The sequence below is a fragment of the Monopterus albus genome, unplaced genomic scaffold, assembly GCF_001952655.1.
Source record: "Monopterus albus unplaced genomic scaffold, M_albus_1.0 scaffold76.1, whole genome shotgun sequence".
Taxonomy (NCBI): domain Eukaryota; kingdom Metazoa; phylum Chordata; class Actinopteri; order Synbranchiformes; family Synbranchidae; genus Monopterus; species Monopterus albus.
The window spans coordinates 615,987-640,518 of NW_018127956.1; the positions used below are offsets into that span (position 1 = coordinate 615,987).

General features: G+C 41.5%; 1 protein-coding gene across 4 annotated transcripts in view; it reads left to right on the forward strand.

Moving 5' to 3' along the window:
- Positions 1 to 24,532, forward strand: part of LOC109963536 (uncharacterized) — a 60,417-nt gene that overhangs the window by 25,448 nt on the left and 10,437 nt on the right. For 3 of the 4 annotated variants that reach the window (XM_020606120.1, XM_020606117.1, XM_020606118.1), the window contains 2 exons: positions 600 to 781; positions 3,597 to 4,418. In XM_020606120.1, coding sequence (XP_020461776.1) covers positions 600 to 781; positions 3,597 to 3,949 — 535 coding nt within the window. In that variant the 3' untranslated portion in view covers positions 3,950 to 4,418. Of the gene's footprint in view, positions 1 to 599; positions 782 to 3,596; positions 4,419 to 24,532 lie in introns of those variants that run through there. The other variant, XM_020606119.1, reaches the window with a different exon arrangement.

Consider the following 24,532-nt stretch of genomic DNA (forward strand, 5'->3'; position numbering starts at 1 on the left):
CAGCTTTCTCCAGCTGACTCCTTGATTCCCTCAAAGATCAGGTTTTTTCCACTTTGACTGTACTTCCAAATGCTCCATTTTATCCATTATGGCTATTAAACTTTCGCAAGTTTTGTAGACATCATCCTTTGTTTCCTTGGTTTGTATTTTCTGTTCACCCATGGCTGCTTTAATCACATCCACATCTCGCTGGGTAAACTGCAAACTCGTTTTTATCTCCTGTATTTCTCTGGTCATGTCGTCGAGTCTCTTGTTATTTGTCTCCATAAGTAGTTGCACAAAACCTTTGAAGTTGTCTTGTTGTTGGCTCAACAGTGCGGTGTACATCTGCTTCTGCTGACTCAACATCTCTGTTACTTGCGCCGCTGAAATATAATCCTCTTCTGCTTCAACATCCTCGTTCGCTTCTGATTTATTAGCTCTTTTTCCTCTTGGAGGCATTTTAATAGTTGTAGAATTTGTTCAAAGACTTGAAAATGTAGAAGATGTGAAAAATCGTAGAACAGACAAGAGGAGCAGTAAAGACGTCTGCTCTCAATAGAATATAATCAATAGAAATAAAACATTCAATGAATTTGACTGTTGTGCTGTCTAACCAGGTCACTGGAAAGAAAGCTGCAGAGACCCCTACTGGCTAAGTCCCGCACCCTACCCAGCATCCCCCAGTCACCAACTGTCTCCAGGGCCCATCACTCTGATCTTTTTGGCGGGAGTCCACCTCGCAGGAAGAACCCGGACCCTGCACCCAGCCACCCAAAAGCCTGCACTCTGCCACCTGCAGGTAAGGCTGACAGCTGGTCAGCTTCAGTATGATCTCTGTGGTCAGTACTTTGTTTTTACCAAAACAGCACCAGGCAACTTTGTACAATTGACTGCACCTGTGTGATTCTTTCATCTCATTTGTTGGTTTAGTTATTCTTTTGCTCAGATAATATCTCTAACAAATCACTAATCTAATTTTTATAAAGCCTGAGTAAATGCTCCCAAAAGCCAGATGGTTGGCTATTAGTCTTGTAGTAGTGATACAAGAGGATAAACACTTCTAGACCTTAAAATAAAGTCTACTTAGGTGTATCAAATATGTTCCATTTCCTTTTTCTTTCACTCTTCCATGAATGCTTTGCTTTGATATTTGCTTCACCTGATGGAGCACAAAAAGCAACTCGCTGTCTCAGCAGGGCTTGAACAAGAAAGATAGGTTCTCTCTTTCTCTCACTTCTAAATCAAACACCATCCCTTCACCAGAAAGGAAAAACAGTCATGGAGAATCCTGAAGCTGTAAGCTGCTGAGAGAGAGAGCTTTCATCCTAAGGACAGATGAGTTTTTTTGTTAAGGGTGAAAACATCAATAGGTTGGGAAAAACTTTTGTGAAAATAAACCCTACAGTAGACCTTTGAATAATAATTTGATTTATACACATCAAAAAGACATATTTTATAGAGAAAACACAAGGTACTGTACTACCAAGCAGTAACCTTTGATGCTGAGTGATGTAGCCAATGCCCAAGTGCCAAAACCTTCAGTTCCTGGATTAGCCACTTGAGGCCATTTAAGGCTCCAGAAGGGACCTAACATCATCATCCTCTGTGATTGGTTTATTTAGCTCAAGTGTTTACATTTTATGTCCTTCATTTACCCGTCTGACTGTCTGTCTCTGCCTGTTTCCCTCGCCCTACTGCTGCGCTGTTGCAAATATCAAATTGAGAGAGACTTGAGTCTCACGTGTCCCCTTGTTGCCTAGCAACCACTGTCATCGACCACGATGCTGCCTCTCCCTGTTACCTTCTCTCCCACTATATCTCCACAGGCGTGCTGAGACAACTTTTTGTTTTAAATTCAAGTTTTCATAACCTAGCTACACTTCATTTACAGATTTAAGCAATTTCTCATATTAGTGACAAGTAAGCCTCAGAGCTCAGTTGCTCCCCAATCATTTTGTTGCACTGTTTTTCAAGCCAGATGTGTTTTGGCTGCTGTTCAGACAGTGGAACTGGTACTGTTCATTTTTCACACTCTAAGGATCATTCACAGGCTCACAGTCACTAGAACCATGAGACCTGCTGTTGAAATATTTTAACAAAGAATGCCATTACAAGGCAGTCTGTAGGCTTAATATAAACTTAGTAACTTCAGCAAATTGGTGGGGTCTAAGATCTGTTGCTGGCTTGACACATTTTCTCAGGAGGGCAAAATCTTTTTTTTGTTCCTCTGTGGTAACTCCACTGTGTGAACCAACTGTAACCTGATGTCAGTCCCAAATTGATTGTCAAATCATTTAATAAATAAAAGTACTTATACTATATAACAACTAAATTTAAGTCTGTAATATTTTTGTTTTTCTTACTGTTGTGGCATCATTGCTATAAAGCTGCTGTCACAAAACTCTTAAGCTCAAGGCTCCATTGTATCTTAAAGACCTCATAGCGCCTTATCGTCCCAACAGCACCTTGCTCTCAGAGTACAGGTCTGCTTGTGGTTCCTACAGTCCACAGAAGCAGAATGGGAGGAAGAGACCCTTTCTACCTTTAAGATTTAACTTAAGACTTTTCTTTTTGATAAAACTTATAGTGACCCTGAGCCTTCCCTTAGATATGCTGCTATAGGCCTAGGCTGCTGGGGGCCTCTCCTCTCCTCTCCTCTCCTCTTTCCATGCATCTATATGCCACCATTACTTGTCATTAAATTTGTGTCTCCTCTCTCCTGCAGTGTGTCCTCTCTCTCTCGCTCTCTCTCTCTCTCTCTTACCTTTCTGCAGGTTAACCTGGCTCTAGAGCTCTACGTTTATGATGAGCGGTCACCTGCCACATCAACCTGCCCAGTGTTTGTTTGCTTGTTGTGCCTTGTTGCTTTTCTTTTCTTTCTCTCTCCTCTAACCACTTGCCCCAACCGGTCGAGGCAAACAGCTAATGTAAAAAGTAATGAAACTATTACTACTACTACTACTTTTGGCTGTTCCCGTTAGAAGTCGCCACAGCAAATCAACCGTTCGTGTGTATACACTTGATAAAAGTAATGAAAAATAGCCCAAAAAACCTTTAATGGGAAAGAAAATGGGTGAAACCTAAGAAAGAGCAGCAGAGGAGGGATCCCTATTCCAGGATGGACAGATGTGACATATGTGTACATGCAGTACTACAGAATACAGACAGGATGTCTGGCAAATATCCAATGCAGAGTGACGAAGCTTATTAGCGCAGCTGAGCTACGCTGTGACAGCACACATCCATCTCTTTTGTGTGACTGCGGAAGCTTGAGAAGACCATCACTGTCACTGCAGATTTGTTCCTTCCTCTTGATTTTACATGAGCCATTATATTTGTGGAATTGTAATCAAGTAGTTAAGAAGGCAGGTTGAGAATAATATTTGAGTGTAAAATGTTTTGCCTTAAAAAGAAGCTGATTATATTCAGGAAACATTTTATATTAGTAATCAGTGGATGACAGTTCATAATTTGTGGAGTCAGTTTGCAATAATTGCTTTGTAGAAACAAATACTGTACAACCTGTCTTGTTTTCATAGATCTCTTGTCTTTCCCTTCTCTTTCTCTTGTTTGCACTCTAACTCCATCATTAATTTTTTTTGTTTCTCTAATAGAGGAACTGTGGCGTTTGGAGGATGACATGGAGGGGGAAGATGAGCCTGAGCATGGTGGCTGCACCGAGGCCCACCCTCGTCCCCAGTCGCCCTTTTCCCACTTCCAGGCGCGAGCTGCCTACCTCCGCAAGAGCGTCTCAGCAGATGACAACCTGGACATTGGTTCAGACTACGGCTCAGGGACTGCATTCGAGGACAAGCCGACCTGTGGCAATAAGAGCAAGCTGAAGAGGAAGTTTGTAAGTCTGAGCTCGTTTGCTGTTTTCCTCACTGTGTACACACAGCTATGTTGTTTTCCTCATCTCTGTTTTCATACATCCCAGAACCAGAGCCAACACATGTGCATATTTTAGACACACAATTTCACAATGTCACCCTTGACTTTGGCTTGGACAGGAGTGTTGGGTTTATGGCATTTGGTAAAATATGGCTCAAGTTTATTTGCTCATTGTGAGGAAGTGCCATCATGCAGAACTTCACAGCAGCTCTTAAATGAAAACAGCATGACCCTCTTCCTCTGTGAACCTCTGACAATCTCTTTAAGTCTTTTTAACAGTTTGGAATGGCCTTTACCAGCCCTATAGGGTCCCAAGGGTCTCTTAAAGAGACTGTTCTGATTTCATTTTGACAGCTACTCAGATAAAAATTAACAACAACAGTGTGTCTGTGTGTGTGCCTGTTGTGCTCAGGTGAAAGAGAAAATGAACAGAGAGAGAAAGCACTAGATTAAATTTATGTCATAAGCACCACTACTATTAAAGGGTGTAATTACAAAGGATCATTATTGCTTTGATTCCGAAGAGTTAAAGAGTAAAATGTCAGTCAAGGCGGCAACTTTGAGAGATGAAAGCTGAGAGTTTCTGGTTTTTAAAACTGTTGGGCCCTGACCTCTTTCTCTGTAATTTATCTAACTCTGTAAATTGTAACTGTTCATTCAGATTAAAAACCATGTTTTATTTTAATGTCTTTGGATATTTATGTATAATTTCAGTTCAGTGCGTGTTTCATTAGATACAGTATCTGGGGTGCAGTGATGCCAAACGTGGGTGGCAAGCTTGGTGAATATAGATTAAAGTTTGAAGATGTCTGTATTGTCTTTGGTCACTGGATCAGGTAACTGGATACCTCATTGCCAGCCTGAGCCTTGTAATTGACTCTCCAGTATCACAGGTGCAATGGGACACCTGTGTTTAGTCTGCTGGGAGACCTTAAGGTATATGTTAAGGTTTTTTTCCCATACAGTATGCTACTGGATGTAGATGGATATTTTCTGAAGTGTGGCCTGTATGAAGCTAGTACAGGGATGACTACTGATATAGTTGTAGAAAAAGAAAGACTTTTTTTAATATCTTTTTTATAGACCTAATCTTCAGACACAAGTAGTTGAGAGAACCGTCTGGTCTTAAAATGGAATGTTAGAGAAAAGGCTTTTTATTTCTCCTCGTGTTGTCCTTGACACATCTTGTGGGCCCTTGAATCAAACCTTTCTGGCTGGAGTCGGGGCACTTTGTGGGTACAATCGGAGGCCAAAGTCCGACCTGCAGATCCATAACTGAAGTGCAAAGAAAGGAAACAAGTGCATGATACAAACGTTTGTCACAGTTTCATCATCTTGACTTGAAATGGGGACAGCACTGGATCTGATGACCTGTTTTGGGGTGAGATTTTACGCAGTCTAGTCTTGCAGTAGCACAGTGCAATAGAGGTGTTTTTTTTTTTTTATGTACAATTCATTTATGCTTGTTTTGTCTGTCTCAGTCAGTCACACTATTTTTTTTCGTCTGGACAAAAACCCAAGTGGCAGCCCGGGTGTGTTGGATGTGAGAAGAATAAATTTAGGGTGGCTCGCTGTTGCTCAGTACTTACACGCTCTCTGGAGCGCCGCTTGCATTATGAGAATTACAGTGAGAAAAACAACTGCAGGTTGTTAGGCTGCTGGCTCGCATAAACAGCAGTTGTGTGTGCCAGGCATCAAAGCAGTGACACAGCAATGCCAGCAATACCTCAGTATCAGAGCAATGATACAGCAGTACACACTGAGTTATACTGAAGAAGTGCCGGTGTGTGTTAAATACACATCTACTGAATATTACAAAGACTCAAAAGGAGGAGGATTAGTCAGTTACAATAACTAGTTCTTCCCAAGTTCAGATTTAGGGTGGAAATGTGCCACAGTTTGTGAGTCTGCATTGTGTGTGGACAAGTATGATGTATTTATATATGGGCAATGACAGAGAGATAAAGTGCCTAGGTGATTTTGTGCACAGAAAAGTAAAAAGAAAAAGGGATTGTATGTGTTTGTATGGCTTTGAAAGATAAGTATCTACCCTAACAGCATTGTGTCGTGCCCAGCAATTTCTCCCTCTTAACTACCACACTCAGAGTGTTGCATATCTTCTGTGTTCAAGGTCACAACTCTCAGCAGCAGACAATACAGTGAAGTTATATTTTAGGTAAAGATAGCATGTCCTTCCAAATTTACTCCTCAGAACAGAAGCAGCTTGAGACTTTGCAAGTGCTTAACCTTTCTTTACTCCTTTTTCCAGGTGATAGAGCCTGTGTAGTTACATTTTCAGCTTGCTAGTGCTTGGCAGGGGCGGGGGCTTTAAGTGTCTTGTTCGGTGGAACATCAACAGCAACTTCATCTGTCCATACTTGAATTTTCAAATTGGGAATCATGGAAAAATATTGATTGAATTAGACTTAATAATGCTGCTGATAACAAATAATAATGCATTTTCACATAGCTAGACCTGCGTAGATATGAATTCTGAAGGATTAGAGGGGGTTATTTTTGTGTTTGTGTTCTTTGTGTATTTAAACTGTGCACTGAGATGACTTAAGTTTCAGATAAATCCAGACAGCACTGTTTCCCGTGCTGAACATCACTGACTTCAAATCGAGTTCCTCTTTCTCCGGAATTCATTGATCTAAATTCCCCTCAGTGCTCTTGGAAGCATCTTAGGATGTCAAATTATACTTTAAGGATCGCCACGTACCTTCGTTACAATTATACATTTCAGGGACCAAGTTGATTGTTTTCATCAACCATAATTTAATCATAATTTTGTTTAATCACATTGGATTTATTTGTGCTATAAAAATCGCATTACCTCTGTAAATATGTACAGTATGTGGAACAGGAGCAAGCTGAGGGTCTGAGTAACCACAGTCATACTACAGACCCTGTCATTTGCATTCATTGAGTGGCTGTAAGTACATAATGCTTTGTTCATGCTGATTCAGCCTGACACACTCCCTGTTTACAAGGTGACTCACAAGGTTTCTTTATTAAATGAAGCATGTGGAGTCAGTATTGCTTCAATTTATTCATAAACTAAAAAACTTAACTATTTGTTTGTCACAGTTTCCTGATTCGCTGGGAGCCCACAGAAAGCACCACAAGACAAATTTTGAACTGATCATGTACATAGATACATACTCACACATACGCAGGCTTCTTCACACGGTGCTGGCAGGACACGCTGCGGTTTGTCCAATGAGGCAAATGAGTTTCAGCATATCACTTTGGTCAGAAGGCTCAGGGTTGTCTGGATTGGTTTAAGAAATATGTCACCGTTCCCCGTGGTTAAAGCCCTGTCTCTCTTTGGGATCATTAATGATGCCAGGAAGAAGGAACAGAGTGTGCTCACACATAATCATTCATAAACACACACATCACACACATGAAAGAGAGCCAGAAAGCCATCTTGTGTACACACAAATATCAGATACTGCAGTGACATTGCTGAGGTTTTACTATAGACCTTAGAAGTGAAACAGCACTGTCACGTCTGAGGTCTGTTTTAGCACCTGATCTGTTTGTAAATCAGCACATTTGACTTTGTAACAGAAGCACAAAGGCTTCCGCAAAGCAGTTGCTTTAGAATTTTTAAGTGGCACCTACCCTGTCTCATGATCTGCTCACAAAATACCTTAAATGACTCCTAAATCCAAGAATACAGAATGCATTTTGTCCTTGTTTAGAAAGATCTTCCCCTGTTGTCTTGGGAATTACAGAAAAAAAGTGATGCATCTTTACAGTTCGAAATTGGATCTGTGCTTGACAACAGTTATTTCTCATGTGTTGGCACAACTTTTGTGCAACAGCCTAAACCTCAGTTTGGATGCAATGTATAGTTTGGCAGTGAACCGTTGGGCTTTCCATTTGTTTTCACTGGCTAAGGCACCATCTGATACAGTCAGCACAGAAATTTTCTGGGCCTTTCAAGGTTTCCACATTTTGTGTTGAAAATGTTTGAGTGTTTTGAAAATTAATCAAAAATAAAAGACTGAAATATGCCATTTACATACGTAAGTATTCAGACCCTTCACTTAGTACTTAGTTAAATCACCTTTGGCAACAACAACAGCCTCAAGAGAATGAAGCCTGGCACCTTTCTTTTGGAATTTTCTTCCATTCTTCTTGGCAGAATCATTCAAGGTCAACCAGGCTGGATGGGGAGTGTTGCTGCATAACTATTCTGCATTTTCACAAATCCAATCCTGTGTTTTCTTGGTGGTATGCTTTGGGTCATTGTCTTGTTGAAATGTTGGAGCACTGTGCTGATGGTTGTCCTTCTCTAAGGTTCTCCCATCTCCGGAAAGGAACTTTGTTGTCTGCTTCAGTGTTAAGCAGACGTAAAGTAGCTCAGCTGAAGTGAATGAGAAGATTTACAAGTCTAAACTAAATGAAACAACCCTTAAAGTGTCTTCACTTAGACAAAACAGAACCAGAAAGAGAACACCTACTCTCCCACTGTCCACAGAATGTAAATTAGACCAGGATAATATGGCTACTTGATTTAGTATTAATATCAAAACTATTGGACCTTTTACAGTTGGTGTGCTTCTGCTTAAACGAAAGCTGAAGAGCCTATTCTGAACTGAGGATCTAGCTGAAGTCTTGACTTGATAATAAAGCACTCAAGTTACCAAAGGGCTGTAAAAATTTGAAATAATATAATCATAACATGCTAATTCACCCCTATTAATATTATTAGTGAGAGCAGTGTGATGCTGTTGCATACAGCAGGGTGGTGCAGTGGAAGGCCTTGGTGTGCACAACCACTTCATTCTCTGATTGCAGTCATTTAAAGGTGAAGTGGTTGTTGGTAGTGTCCTACCAGTATAATATAATACCAGCTAAGGGTCCAGGTTTGGAGTGTCCTGTTGAGCATTATCATGGAAATGTCATTGCTTTTTTATAGTATAAACCTCTCAGACTCATGTACTGAAAGTCCAAGGATGACGGATGTTGAACAGCAGGTTGAGAGCTCCACTATTCTTTATGACTACCTAACTTCCAGCAGCCTCACTTGAAACAGGATACACGAGTGCAGCCTCAAGGCCTTTGCAGCATTAGCACAGTAATTACTGGAGTAATTAGCCTGATGATGTGACCCACATGGGGCATGGGGAAGATATGGTGATGGGAACTCCTCCAAGCTGTTTTCCTTCCTGTGATATCATCATTACTATTTTATTTGTCTTTGTCTGCCCTATTCACAAATTCTGTCATCACAGCACATTTGTCATCCTCCATATGGATAATGAATAGTAGAATAGTGACTGTTTACGGAGCAAAGTTTTTCTATGGTCACTTAATCCTAATTAGCGTGATGACCTAATCAGACTCCATAGCACATGTGCCAAGATATTTCAGAAAGCTTCACTGGACTTGATCCCCAATAGCAGCTTCACCAAATCTCGCTTAGCTACTCAAGATGCTACCACTCTGAACAGAGACTGTAGAGAGTACTGTCCAACACTACTGATTCATTTTCTACAGTGCAACCAAAATTAGCCTCATACACAGTTGTAAAACAGAAATCGTGCTCATATGTACCAGTGAATACATCTTTATTTCTCTCATTGTGGAAGGCTGATTTACTGTAGTTCACAAATCTAGGCTCAGCTTGCCAGATGAGCTCTGCTTTCCTGTGGATTTTCTCATTTATATTTAGCTTAGTTTTAGCTACAGTGACTAAGTTTTTATGCAACACAAATAAGCTTAACTAAAATCCCAAATTGCCAATTTGAAAAGGCAACCAGCTGTAAGGACTGCAAGAAGGATTATAAACAATGTGCTGTCGTTACTGATAGTAAAGTGCTTGGTGAACAAGTAAGAGCCAAACAGACTCCTTATGTCACATAGAGTGTATATCTGTCATTTTGAGCACATTCCAGGAACTTTCTGTTGTTGTACCTCCTCTTTTCCAGTTTATTTTACATGGCATACGATGGCTCTGGATCATCAGTAATGCACATGTGTGTTAAGGTAGATGTCTGCATGAGTTTTGCAAAAGTAATTAAGTTGTCATGCTCTAGACAGATGAACCAAGGAGTGTACATGCTCACACAGCCCTGATCATCCAAAACCAGTATAAGCACCTGTAGGGGTGTAACAAAGCTATGTAGGTACCTTAATATTAAAGAGCAAATTCATTTTAGTGTAGCAACTCCATCCTAAAGGCTTTCATCTTGGTCTTGATTATACGGCTGTATACAGATCTGTCACTCACTTCTGTGGGAAGAAGGAGGAAGAAACACTAACTTTTCTGTCACTAACACCATACTGTCCACATGGTGGCAGCATAATGCCATGCAATAGAAGCGCTCTCTTCCAATCCCTCATCTCGCTCATCTCAGTGCTGGGTTTTGTGTGTGATTGTGGGTGTGTGTAGCTGAACTGTTACCTGGGTGGTGCTTGAGGTTTCTCTTGGATGACTCATTCATCCTGAAATGACTAACACATAGAGACACCGCAGCAGACAGTCATAACTGCCATAGGAGCCAAGGTTTGGCTCTGGACTGCCTACTAATATTCATTATCTATGGGGGCTTTTATTGGGATGCACAACAGTGGAGAGAGAAGCCAGACCCTTGGCTACTTTGTGAAAATAAAACATTGGTGTTTTTGTTTGCTCAACATTCCTGTGGTGAACTGGTGACTCAAGACTCATCAAGTATTGAAATCACACCTTTGAGTCTCGTAAGCTTTTGTGTATGGCTGCGTCTCTCACATTTTTTCCACCACTTTCCCCTTTAATACAGATATCAATGATTAGTGTGAATAAATAAAGACAACGGCACTAAAATGGGTTTTCTTAGAGTGTCTCTTGATGATCTTGATTGTTTTTCTGTGCAGAACACCAGTTAGTTGTAGATCAGATTCAAAGTTAATTTGAGAAAAGTGCCCAACTCTAATGGTCTGACTTGGAAAGGTGCATTTATGGTTGGTTGGTTACATTTGGCTTTTTTTTTTTGCACACACTTAAATACCCATTTGCCACCATTTTCAGCCATCCTCTCCCTCTCTTTGCAGTGTCTTTTCCTCCATCTGTTCCCCCTCTTGTGTTTCTGCAAGACTGCCATATCTGGTTTAATGGATGTGGGTCTGGCCAAATAGAAAAACTACACTCTGGTTATTCTATGTAAAATCAGGGAGAAAAATACCACTCACTTGAATGTGCTTGTTCAATTAGACCTCACTTTGACACACGCTCACCCAAAGCAGAATGGCATGGGAATGTTTTCTGCAGTCACTTTGGTTCCCTATGGTAACCAGTGAAATGGTGTTCATTAACTATGTTGATTCAGATTAGCTCCTTCCATCTCTCATACTGCGTCTGTCTTCCCCTTCCCTTTGTTTTACTCCCTGCAGTTGGAGCTGAGATTTGGTTTTTACTGACAAGGGAGCTCTTGCAGAGGATTACTGTGGAGTCTGTAGTTCACTAATGATGATGTATAATAACCTCCTCTCCTCACCCCTGTTTTCTTCCCCTTTCCTCTGCTGTTTGTTCTTTTTCTTCTTCTGCTTTATGTGTTGTCTGTAATCAAACGTCTTAAGCACAGGACATATTTAAGGCAGTGAAATTAAACACTACTTATTAGCTTTGTATTGTCTTATAACTTATCTACTTTACCATCCAGGTTGTGTCTAGTCTTTCCCTGATCCTCATCCTCCAATAGCAAAGTTTTCCATGACAGTAGGGCATTTTCTGGAGCCATACAGCAGCAGTGCTGTGACTGTACTTGGAGCAGTGTGACCTAGACATCCGATGACGAACCTGATGACGTACCCTCAGTTGCTGACTCTCCTTTTGGTGTCAGGTGTTGATGGTCTGAATGCAGGGAATGAGGCACTCTTCCTAACCTCATCTCACTATTTTCCCAGCATTTTGATCATTTACTCTTTAAACGCGTCATGCAGGGTGTGAGCTGATGCTTACTGTGGTGCTCACAAAAGCCTTTCCTAAAATTAATAATACATACTGTACACTCTGTATAGGCATCTTCCAACACTTGAATGTTTAACACTGAGTAAAATATTAAAATCCACCATGGCACCATGTTTTCATTAGTGCATTGTGGCATCACATGTACAGTATTTTGAGTGTATTTCCTCCCTACTCTTGCTTTACATTTAAATACTTTCTACACTAATTTCTTAGCATGAGTTTGTGGATATGCTTACTGGACAGTAAAATATAATTCAAGGGATTTTACACGCTTCCACAAGTGGCTTTTTGAACAAGACAGGAGCAGTGCTACATGCAGGCCTTTTCCTCAGTGCCGTTTCCATCCAGAGTGAGAGGAGAAATCACATCGTGTCTCTCAGCAGCTGTTCGTTTGTTATGGTGATGGGGCTCTTGGCAAGCCCTTTTCCAAACAGAGGCTCAAACACTGCCTATGTGAAGGCATTTCACATGCCTATGAGCTTGCAAATTTAGATCCCCCCCTGAACCATTTGAGCACACTCCACCCGGCTTTGGAGGCTCGGTTCAGTAAAGTATCAGTAAATATTTTTGGATCATGTGAGGACCTTTTAGGATATATTTCACTGGGCTGGTTATTGAGCTGTTGAAGCACTCCCTAATAGTCAGGATATAGGATCCTGGATTGGACATAAGGCCACCCCAGGTCCATGCTAAGTGCTGCTGTGTCCCTCTGACTTCTCAGTACAGAGGTGATCTGCCTTGTCTATGCAGTCAGCACACTTAAATGGTCTCACATAATAGAAAATGGCCTAAATGGCTCATTTGAGAGCTTTGTGTGGTTTCACAAAAAATGGCCAGTACTCCTGTCTGTTAGATTTGTCTGTTTCTCTGCCTCGTTATCCGGCTGTCTTGGTATCATTATATTATCAGTCAGTTATATTAGCAGCTGCTTTTCTCTCCCATTTGACACTATTTGTCTGATACTTTTGTATGTGTTTGATTGCATTTTGTCCTTTATTCTTTGCTCTATCTCCTTTCCTCCTTGCCCCACAAGGTTTATTTGCTTTGGCTCTGATTGTTTTTAACGTAAACCAGCACAAAACAAACTCTATTGATTGCTCTTATCCCCCTCACCTCTTGCTCTCCATCTTTTCCTTCCTTAGACAATGCATGTTCTTCTTTCTCTCACCTTACTGTATGTTTACCACACTTCTTCACCTCTCTGCTTTAGCCCTTCAGCTTGCCATCTGCCTTACCATCGTCCCTCTCCTCTCACTCTACGTGAAAGGGGGAAGCCATGGCGATAGAGGTGAGAGACCTTCCCCCTTTCTCTCATTCCTCTCCTCCACTGACCTGCTCTTAATCAGCCTGCTGCAGTTGCACCTTCAGGATCCAGCCAGCTGTCAAACGGATCCCTGCCTGTTGAGGTTAACCTTAAGTGGACCGGAGCTGGGGCCAGAGCCTGGATTTTGAGTGGTTCTCAGGGTCTAGGGCCCTCAGGCACAAAAGAAGGGCCAAAAGCATTTCTTTGAGAGCACCAAATCTTCTGTCTCCTCTTCTCAATTTCCCCGGGCCTCCCTTCCTCCATCCCTGTCTCCCTCTCTCCCTCTGTCCCTCCTTCCCTCCCTTCCACCCCCTCCAGACTCTCTGTCTGCGCTGACACCGCCTTTAATAAGGGGGGAGTAGGGTGCACTGTTTATTTGTGTGGTGCGAGGTTAAAAACTTCCCCCTTAATTGACATTCCGGTAACACTTTCCAATAATGGGGCGAGCAATTTCCTTGAAATTGATGTGTGTCCACCGCAAGGAAAAACACCGCTTCTAGCTTTCACTCACCCATGGCTGACCTACACTTGCACTGTGTTTTTGTCTGTGTGTGTGTGTGTGCTTGTGTCAGCGTGAGAAATTGCATGAATGGTCTTGCACTGGCAGTAGCAGTGTGTTTGTGAATGTAAGATGGCAAGCACACATACTGCATCACTCTGAATTTACCAGTGTGGGTTAGTGTGTAGTGTGTTTATTTGTGTGTTTATTAATATGAATGGCTGTGTATTAACGCTAAATGTGTACATACGAGTAGGATTATGTGAATCTGCTTGCTATGTGTGTACATATCTGTAATTATCTTGTTTTTAGAGCTTTTGTTAGCCTATTTATTGCTTGTACACACTTTATTTCCGTACACTATTTGGCAGACATAAATAAATAATTCAAATATTTTCATTTTCATTTATCCCACACACCAATGAGTGACAGTTGCACCGCATTAAAATGGTAAAACAAATCCACAGTCGAAAGCCTATTTTGCCTCTGCTCAGTCAATGTCTGTCTGTGAGAAAGTATGCAAACACAAACATCTCCCTCTGCTGCTGACTGCATCCTTGGCCTAAACAGTGACCACTGACTAGGACCTGTGGTGTAATGAGGGTTGGTGTTAAACGTGTGCTGGGGGAGAGAGAGGGCAGAGAGACAGCATAAGAGACAGCGTGTGTCAGTAATTAGATGGAAAAGTATGATAAATCTGTGTTTAAGGATAAATGTGTATGTGTCAGTGTGTGAAGTGTGTGTGTCTGTCTGTGTGTGGCTGCAGGCAGACGCTGGCTGGTTCCTGGCCTTGTCATTTTGTCTCTCCCACACACTCTCTGATGTGGTTTGAGGCTGCGGCTTTCACTATGGAGGGGGGGATAGCAGCCGCACACACTCATACTGTTCTCACATGTCTGTGGAAACACACATGGCATGCTGGTATGCAGTCACATTCTCAGAAATGCAGAGGCACATACTAAACTAAGGCTCACACACACACACACACACACACACACACACACACACACACACACACACACAGCTCAACTCCTGAAGGATGTAACAACACAACGGCAGCTTGCCAAAGTGTCTGAATGGATGCCGAAGTGCACTCATAGACTAACACTCACACAGCTCTAGACGCCATCCGTGGTGCTGGTGGGCTCCCACAATAAGTGGTTAGTTAAATAATATCAAAGACAGATGTTGGCTTTGCTCCCATCATACTTTACTGTGTGTGTGTGAGAAGCAGAGTACTGATATGCAGATTGTTGGGCATGTGTTTCTTTGGCCAGTATTACATATGTGTAGATGATTGTCATTAATTTGTGGCATTATAAACATACGAAAAGCAGATGACTCAAGCTTTTGGCTAAACTAAACCAAATAATTCTGAAAAATGTATTTTTCTTTCTTTGCTGTCACAAGGTTTTTTGTTGTTTAATTGCATTGTATCATATATTATTATTTTCTTAAACAGTATTTGTCTTTTCTAAGGCCTACTCCAACTTGATTTATAAGAAATAGCTTGAATTCTTAAAAAGTAAGTGATAAACACAATGTTGAAATTGTTACCATTCTTACATGTACATTTTGTTCCTTGACACGAAATACATCAGTAAATAACCTGACCCTGATTTTTAATGCTTTTACGTGTCTTTAAATAGGCAGTTGCAAACAAGTAGCTAAACGAGTCTACAGCTACTAAACATCATGGCCGAAGACAGATACTCACTATCCAACCTTTACAGCCTTGTTATGTTTAAACGTGTGCACCTGCAAACTATTTTAACTGACACAGCCATGATCACTAGCTAGATCAGGTCACACTGAGAGTAAAGGATTTTATAGAAGGAGTAAGCAAAATCAAATGACAAGTTAGAAGATGTGGTGGTGATGTTGAAGTCATTGGGCTGTGGTGTAGTTGGTCTATAGCCTAACAATAGCTTTTTTATGTCTGGTGATCATATTCAGTCTTCAAAACTCATAAAAGTGGCATTCACTTTTGAAAATGATCTGGCCAAACCAAACATGTAAGCATCAGAAACTATTGTTTGTCACAAAGCTTATTTTCTACGATAGCCTATTCCAAAAGCCTATGGCTTTTTGTCGAGCGAACCAGGGTGGTGCTAACTTCCAGGTTGGCCTACAGAAAGACGTCATCCCAACGGCACTCTATATATTACTGTATTTCAACCCATATGTGTCAAGCAGTGAAAAAAATGAGACATTTGTCATTCATGCTTTACTGGGAAGCCTGGATTTCAAGGACATTCGAAAATTGGAAACATATACCCTAATAATAAAAACGAATTGAAACAAAGGTTTAATAAAAATGTACACCTCACAAGTTTTCAGTATTTTAAACCACTGAAATGGGACATTTTGTTTCTATTATTTCAGATGACTGCTAGTAGTCTGTGCATAGAAACCTTAAACTAACACAGCCTTGTTTATCAGTACTGCTCTGGGCAAAGACATTGCTTTTTTTTTTTTTTTTTTTTTTTTTGAAAGTTCTGTTTATTGTTCTTTCTTCAACAGTAACAGAGAGTGAGGTGTACCATTAAATGCGATAACATGCAGTAGAGAAGTGTACCTAATAAGCTGTTATATTGTCAAAAGACATTGCTTTTAACAGGATATACATTATGGGCAGCTGACAAAGCGAGTGGGCATCTGATGCACTCACACACACACACACACACTTATCCATGCGCACATACTAGACAAACCACAGTCTCTAATGTACTTGTATACACAAGCCAGAGAGGTTCTCTGTTTCACTCACTCTCTCACTCACTCTCATCCTCTCTTATACACACACTGACAGTGAGGCTCAGCAGATACTCTGTTACTGACGCCTCCTAGTTACACAGTGCACTGACATTCGGCACAAGACATGTCTATTTACACTGATATCTAATAAATATCTCCTCTAATGAGATGCCAGAGCCCAAATCGGCAACCAGTGAAATATGTTGTGTTTCATGAAAAGCAGCAGGTACGAGATATGGTACCTATAAAACACCAGGCTTTACAATAGTGTCTCTGTCAGTATTTCTTGTTCACCATCTATTTATCCATTATTTGAGCAATTTCTGCTCCTTTTGCAGCACACTGAAATACTGGGCTTTACACTTCCTCAACACGGCTGTCAGTTTGTGTCATGGTTCAGGTTTTCACCTACAGCTTTCAGCAGTGGTGGAAGAAGTACTCAGATCCTTAAAGGGGGTAAAGGGGGAGCTAGTTTTAATTTGTTTATATGCTTATAGTGTGAAGTACTGATGGGTAGCTTGTGAATCTTCCACAAGAGATCAAGAAACTCTTATTGTATGATTATGCTTTAACTAAAGTTATAAAATGAATGTGGTGGAGTAAAAAGAACAATATTTGCCTTTAAAATGTAGCAAAGTTAAAGTATGAAGTAGTAGTAAAATGAAAATACTCAGGCAAACTACAGATACCTCAAAATTCTACTTACAGTAAGTACGGTACTTGGGTAAATGTACTTTCCAGTGCTGGTTTTCAATGTGTCCTTCCACTGTCTCTCCTTCCAGCTTTCTTTGCTGTATTAACATGTTGATTTTAGACTGCAGTTACTGTAAGCTGGTGTCCAAATAGTCACTACACTTTATACTGTAAGATGTCTTAGTATTGTGAAGTCTGAACTTCTATCATTTACTGGCACTTGCCTTTACTGAGGGAGACATCTGTGTCATTATTTTGTTTATGTTATCTTACCATTTCCAGCAACTAATAGTTTGTTGATTGTGAAACAAAACGTTGAGTTAGCCTTGCAGTTATCAGTCCACTCTTCACCTTACCTTTGTAAGGTGATTTGTGCTTATCAATAACAGCCGCTGCCAATCCCAAAGTAGTCTGGAGCTCTTAGAGGGCATTTGAGGGGCCCTGCCATCACTTATTTTCTGCAAGCCTGTCTCTTTAAGGCGGTGTTTGTTTATGCCGAGGCTCAGCTCAGTGAGACCTGTGCAGGCTCAGTGCTGGGCTCCTTTCACAGGGGCTCCATTTTGTTCTTAATAAAATGGCACTCAGTGGCCAGGGGACTGGCAGGCACCCAGCTCCCTGGGAAACCAAAGAATGCCGGCCTTCATTTAGCGACAAACAGCTACTGCCTAAGGAGGCTAGTTCTACACTCTGCTCCTCAATACTACTGCTGCTGGGACCTGTGTGTGGGTGTGTGGGTGTGTGTGTGCGTGTCACTGTGGAATGAGGCCATGGTCGAAGGAGTCAGGTATGGGGGCTCCTCACATAGCTTGTCTCTTGTTGACGTTTGCTTGCATCATTCTGTGTTTTCAACTCGCTGTCTGTCCGTGTGCGTCCCTGTCTCTGCTGCCCACTTGAAAACATGCAGCACCACTTCTCCATACTCCTGCCTCTCTCGCCCTCTGTCTCTCTCTCCATCACTCGATGTGAATGGTGGGAACAGAGCAGCCATTAAGATGCATATTTAGAAGGGCTTACCCCTCCTTCTACTCCCATCTGCCATGCACTCTCATAACACACTCATACACATACTGTAAGCCACTAAGAGTGCCTGTCAACAGGGACACGCACATCATTGCACACTCACACACACACACACACACACACACACACACATGGAGTTGTTGGAAAGCTCCTTGTTATTGACTGTCCAAGCACAGTCCCACCATCCACTACACATCTCCAATGCTCCCTTCTTCATTTTCTAACCTGAATGTTAAAGGTATTTGTGTTGACAGGACAAGGGAGACCCAGGATTTGATCACTGACAATCTTTTAACATTGCAACAAATCTCGGCATAGACAAAAACAGATAACACTTTATCCCTCACAGATTTGACAATGAAATGTGTGTCTTACAAACTGGGAAAGTTTCAGTGGACTGATAAGAGGGCTACCTGAGCCGTATTATTAACAAGACAGGTAAGCAGTTACCAGGTACAGGTGGATTTGTTGCCAAAATAGTAACATGATGCTGAGTTAATGACGTAGAAAAGTATGTGGGATAGCAGATAAGAAAACAAGGAGAACGTAGAGAAAGGTAGATAAGCTCAGTGATAGTTGCATTTGACAGATCTGAACTTGATGAGATCAAAAACTGACACTGCTTACCATGTCATGTCATCAACTTCCTCTATCGGCAGTTAGATGAGAAGATGAAAAAAGTGGGAAATGAGACAAAGAATAGAATGGAAAGAATAAAAGCAGGAAAATGCTGAGGAGAAAGAGAGGATGAGGGGGAAGAATTTTGTCTGTCGTCTCCTCCTAATGCGACACATATGAGAGGTCTCGGAAACAATGACTCACCCCAGAGCAGGACTGTCGCCACTATCGGGCCCAAGCAGGCTCTCTGCGCAAGATGATTATGTCAGCACTTGTCATTTAACCACCAGCCTTTCCACTGTGTTAGGTATGAATTTCACTATTTTCCCGCCTTCTGCTGCCATTTGGACAGCATGGCTCCGGCGCAGTGAGCACAGCTGACCGATGTTTGGCAGTGTAAGCCAAAACAAGAATTTTTCGCCCATATACCACCTCATCACACACTGACAGAGATTGCCCACTACGTGTGTGCGTGTGTGTGTACTGTAGCTGTAGCTGGAGAGATGGAGTGCATTCCACTGACAGTTACTGATGTATAGATGAGCAGGTGGGAGTTGGACAAAGAGGGAAGATGCTTGTAAACCCACTGTGTAGAGTAGTGTGTAACTAAAACTCTTTCATTTTAAAGCATTTCAAAACAAAGCCTCACACTTTCCACACACACACACACACACACACACACACACACACACACACACACACACACATTTGGTTTTATTCCTTGTGGGGACTTTACATTCATGTACATTCATTTCCTGCAGACTTAGCCTAGCCTTAACCATAACCGCTACTCTAAAACTCACAGACTTACCTGGTAGAAACCAGCGATGTCAGTAAACACAAGGCAGATACACACATACACATCCTTGTTTTTGTCACTTACTAGGTCCCTACATAGACTTAGATTCATTTCTGAGAGACTTACTCTAACCATAACTTTACCATAACCAAAAGCCAAGTGTTCCCAGACCTTACAACCCGTAGTTTTTGTAAAATTTTGCAATTTACTTCAAAAATAGCATGTGCCTGGTTTTTGGACCCCATGGGTATAGAAAAACAAGGTCACACATACTTATACAGACATATATTCACACACAAACACGTCAGCGTGTAGTCAAGTTTTCACTTTCATTCCCATAATCTGTTGTGTTTTCATCCTTCTGACTGACTGATTGGCAGTAAAAGCCCTGGTTATTGCTTTTTTAATTTAAAACTGACACATATTGTTCCAGCATAATAAAATAATCACTTACTGTTAACCGGGTGCGCCTTCTTGTTAGGCATGGCAACCTGTCATTGTGGTGACTGACTGGCAGGCCTAGCTGTGGGGGTGGGGGGTACAGCAATCAAGCACACGTTGCAGTTTGCTGGCGGTGTCCTTTTTCATGGGCCCAATTAGAGGGGAGATTTTCCAAAAGATTGCTGTAACTCTGTCTGTGTCTGGGGCTATGCTTTGGTTTGATCATGTGAAATTAGCCTGAAACAATAGGGCCAAGGCATCAAGATCTGCCTCTATCTGTAATCTGTCAGTATAGGTCCCTCAATACATTTTCATATACACATTCTTTTTGGTACTTTTTGTGTCCTCACCTTCACTTGTACCCTTTTCATTTCTCAGCCAACTTTGTCTTTCTCTATTTCATATTCATACTCTACTTATCTCATATCTTTTGTTTTCTCCCTTGCTTACTTTTTTGATCCTCCAGAGTTTAGTGAAAGTGATTAATGGGTTCATGCGGGATCCTACATTTTGTTGCCATGTTTCATTAGGGCCTTCATGGCCCCACAAACTCCCACTTCCTTCAAACTGCATAACCTAAGTCTAGAATGCAGGTTTTCAGTTAACAATTTTAAGTCTTAACTGTGATAGACTGGCGACCTGTCCAGGGTGTACCCTGCCTGTCACCCAGTGTCAGCTGGGATAGGCTCCAGTTCCCTCACAACCCTGCTTAGGATAAGTGGTATAGTTAATGGATGGATTTTAAGTCTTAATCCCAGTTTGAGCCATAATGACATGAACAGGGTTATTTTTTCAAACTTTGGAAAGCTTCCTCCAGAACCACAGAAGACGTTACTTTTTCCACAAGCTCTGTAATATGCATCAGGACAAGTAAACTGAGCTTCATGTATAAAATAGGTAGCGTGGCCCTTTAATTTACCTATCAATTGAGAGTACTGAAACCAAATCTTTTGGAAGGTAAATATCCAATTAATGACTGTCTTTGCTGTAGAAGTGGACAGGTAGCACATGCATACTACACACACATAGTGCCAGTCTCCGTCTATTTTTTTTAATTATAAAAGCCCACCATAATTTATCTAGCCTCTCTTTTCGTTCATCTTCACCCACCTGTTCTTTCCATTTTCCCTGCCTCTAATGTCTTATGCCAAACAGTGGCCGTTTTTCCATATTAAACAATCACCTTCACCCAACTGGAATTTTCTTTCTTTTTTTTTATTTCATGGAAAATACTCTGCACGGTTGCTAAGCAATAGCTCATTCAGTATTCCGACAACACACAGGTCAAGAGGTCAGGGGGATGAGTGGAGTAAACAAGAACAACAGGCAGAGGAGGAGGTGAGTGAAAGAGAGCAAGGAGGGGTTAGGAGAAAATGCCAGGCAAGAAAGGGAAGGACAGGGGGATGAGTGAGGACACGGGGAGGATGAAGTAAAGAGGAAAGACGGATTTGGATTGGATAACTAAAAATGGGGTTGGTTGAATCAGGGTTGTCTATGTGAGCATGGGAGACCCAGAGAGTAAGACGCTCTAAAGCAACTCTGAGATGTTGTCAAACTTCAGGTAAATGTGTTTTTAAGCTGAAACTAATCTATCGAGTCTAGAATTCCAGAGTTTGCACCTTTTGTAGACTACTCCCAGATTGGAAAATTTGGAAAACATCACAATTAACTGAGTCCCAACATATTCTGATGATTGACTTGGTGGTAAACCATTGAGCTTTGGACAAAAATAAACATGAATATTTTTAGCTCAAATGTTCAAAGGAGGTTTAGTTGGTTCCAAAGAATAATAGTTTTGGTGGCATCTGTGGGTAGGGACATGCAGAGGACATGTGGGAGAATGACATGAAAATATTGGCAATTTGCATCTCTAGATAAAACAAAAATAGTGAACATGTGAGCGAAGACTGTGTTTTCAGTCTGGCATTTTCCAGTGAATAACTGAGTAAAATATCCTGGAAAAGAAGGAAGTAAAATCCATCATTTGGTGTTAAGGTTTGCCACTCTGTGCGTTATTGCATAAACAGCAGTGTGTTTTTTTTTTGGGTGGTCTGCTGATAAGGCTGATGATGGTAAAACTCCTTTGTCTTTGTGAGTTCATGAATTCCTCTGGTTTATTGCTGATTTCACAGGGTTGCCAAGCCTTTAAAGTGACACTAATGATCTAGCACACAGATATACTGGACACTTGTTTAACAACACCACACACACACACACACACACACACACACACACATACATGTTCTCTTTTTCCTCACACTAGTGCTCAAGACACCAAATCAGATACATTTCTCTGTCAGAAGGGTTTTTACATATAAACACATGAAACCCCCTGTACTCTCCCTTACTTTGGTTGTCCCCTGTTTTTATTTATTTTTTTTTTTTGTATGAAGAGCTTTTATAAAAGATCAGACAAACAGCAGATACCTGCATCCATTAGGAGTTTCCAGTCACTCAACAGCAGTATTGTGATACAGGAGAGCAGGCAGGGGGACACGGTTGTCGCTCAGTAGCAGCCTAAGGGAGCACTGCTTCCATCTTGACAGATCTCTCTCCTCTAATGTCCCCCAAGAGAGGCCTACCTGCCCCCTCGATGACTGATGCACAGGGGGAGACAAGAGGGACATGCGGGGAAAGATTGTACGATAAATTCAAGATACTTTGTAAGTGCATCTCTCTGTCTCTGTGTTCTTTTTTGACAATAGATAGTCTAGAGCTAGGCAGGAAACAAGGGCAGAAAGTGAGGTATGACATGCAAAAGCAAAATGTTTTGCATGTGAAAATGTGCTAAGTGCCTGTTCGTGATCATCCTCATACATGAGTCCTTGTCCTGGTTACAGTTTGGTTTTGTATAGGTCTAGTTCATGGTCAGACTGAGTGGTCAGACCGTTACAGTGGAATGCTGTGTTTAATTTTTTCCAGTGTAACTAATAGATAGGTACTCCTTTCTCCTCGGATATTCTAAAGCATAATCATTTTATATTTGCCATGCACTGATACTTTTTAGGAAAAGTTTTTGTGCCTATTTGACAGTTGGGCGGTGAGCAGAGAAGACAGTGACAGAGGTGAATTTAGAATGCACTTTACGGCTCCCTGCCACAAGTCAGAAGCACCCCAGTGATATTTCTTATAGAAATTTAATGACTATACAACAGGATGCAACACCAATCTGAGCAAACAGAATAGAAGATTCTTCTGCCCATTGTGCTCTAATTTGCTGGCTGAGTGCAGAAAGACAACACTGTCTCTTTAATGTGGGGAGGGTCAAAGGTCACTGTATTGCATTTGTAAGGTCAGCGGTTGAGGTCACGCTCAGCTCTGGGCCTTCCTGCTGCAGACAGCTGGGTCATGCCACCTACATAGAGTCCAATTATCCCTGCCAGCTAATAACTGCTCAGCTCATTCCATTGCGTAGCACGCACACGCACATGCACACAAAATTCCCTGCTATACAATGAGTGTCTTTCCAAACTTGCATCTGTTTTAGCGCACATGCACATGCAGACAGACCAACCTGTACCAAGTCTTTAGGACACACATTTAAATCAGAACAAAGCAAAGCAGGGCGATACACTTCAGAAGAATGTTTGACACCTCACAAAGTGGCACAAAGTAGAGGACTTCATGGAACAGTTTCACAGCAGTACACTGGGAATATTGCAGTTGATTATTACAAAATAATCTGTAATATTGTGGTTGAAGGACATTATAGGTTATTGTAGATATCATTAGTCTGACCATTGTATATCTCCTTGACCTTTTTTCAACTTTGGATGTGCTTTCCTTGTCTTCATCTCAAAAAGTCTTACACATTTTCTGATTCATGACTCTTACTCTAGCTTAAGTCTAGCTTACCCCCTTTTAGAAGCCACAGGTTATATCTGCTGGATGGTGCCTGTAATTTTGCTTCAGTTGTAAATATAACAGTGTTTTCTCACTGTGTAAATCTCTCACTGGAAACAGCAGTGAGGAGAAAGGTCCATTTCTCATGTAAGTGTAAATCAGACCTGTGTTTTCGATGTTTACGTTGGTGTAAAAATTCACTCTGTGCATTAGCAAATTTGAACGTGACAGTGACACTCACATGGATCAGTGGGTCGCCTGTATTGTTCTCAGAAACAATAAGCATATCTGAGTCACATCTCTGACAGTCTAGCTTACTCCATTTCTTACACAGAGGTCACTGGGGTCAGGCTGCACACCAAAGAAGAAGGACGGAAGGCATCACAGATCCTCGAGAACCAAATTCATCTCTCCAGTTTAGTATGTAATATAACGTCTTAGTGGTATGAATGGTTAATGCCAAACCACTTACAAACCAAGTAGATGACTTTCTGATTTGGTTTACGTATGGTATCCATACACTTAGAAAAAAAAAGACAGACAGAGAAGGCCAGAGAAGATATTTTGAGGTGTATCCTGGCCGTCTGGCTCTGGCTAATGCCCTCTTTAGTGAGGTGGAATGGCACATAAGCTCCCATTAATACAGGAATGAGTTGAATTTAGCTCCGTCTGCCTGCACGGCTAGCGCACCCCCCCCCCCCCCCTTTTCGCGCAGTTTTT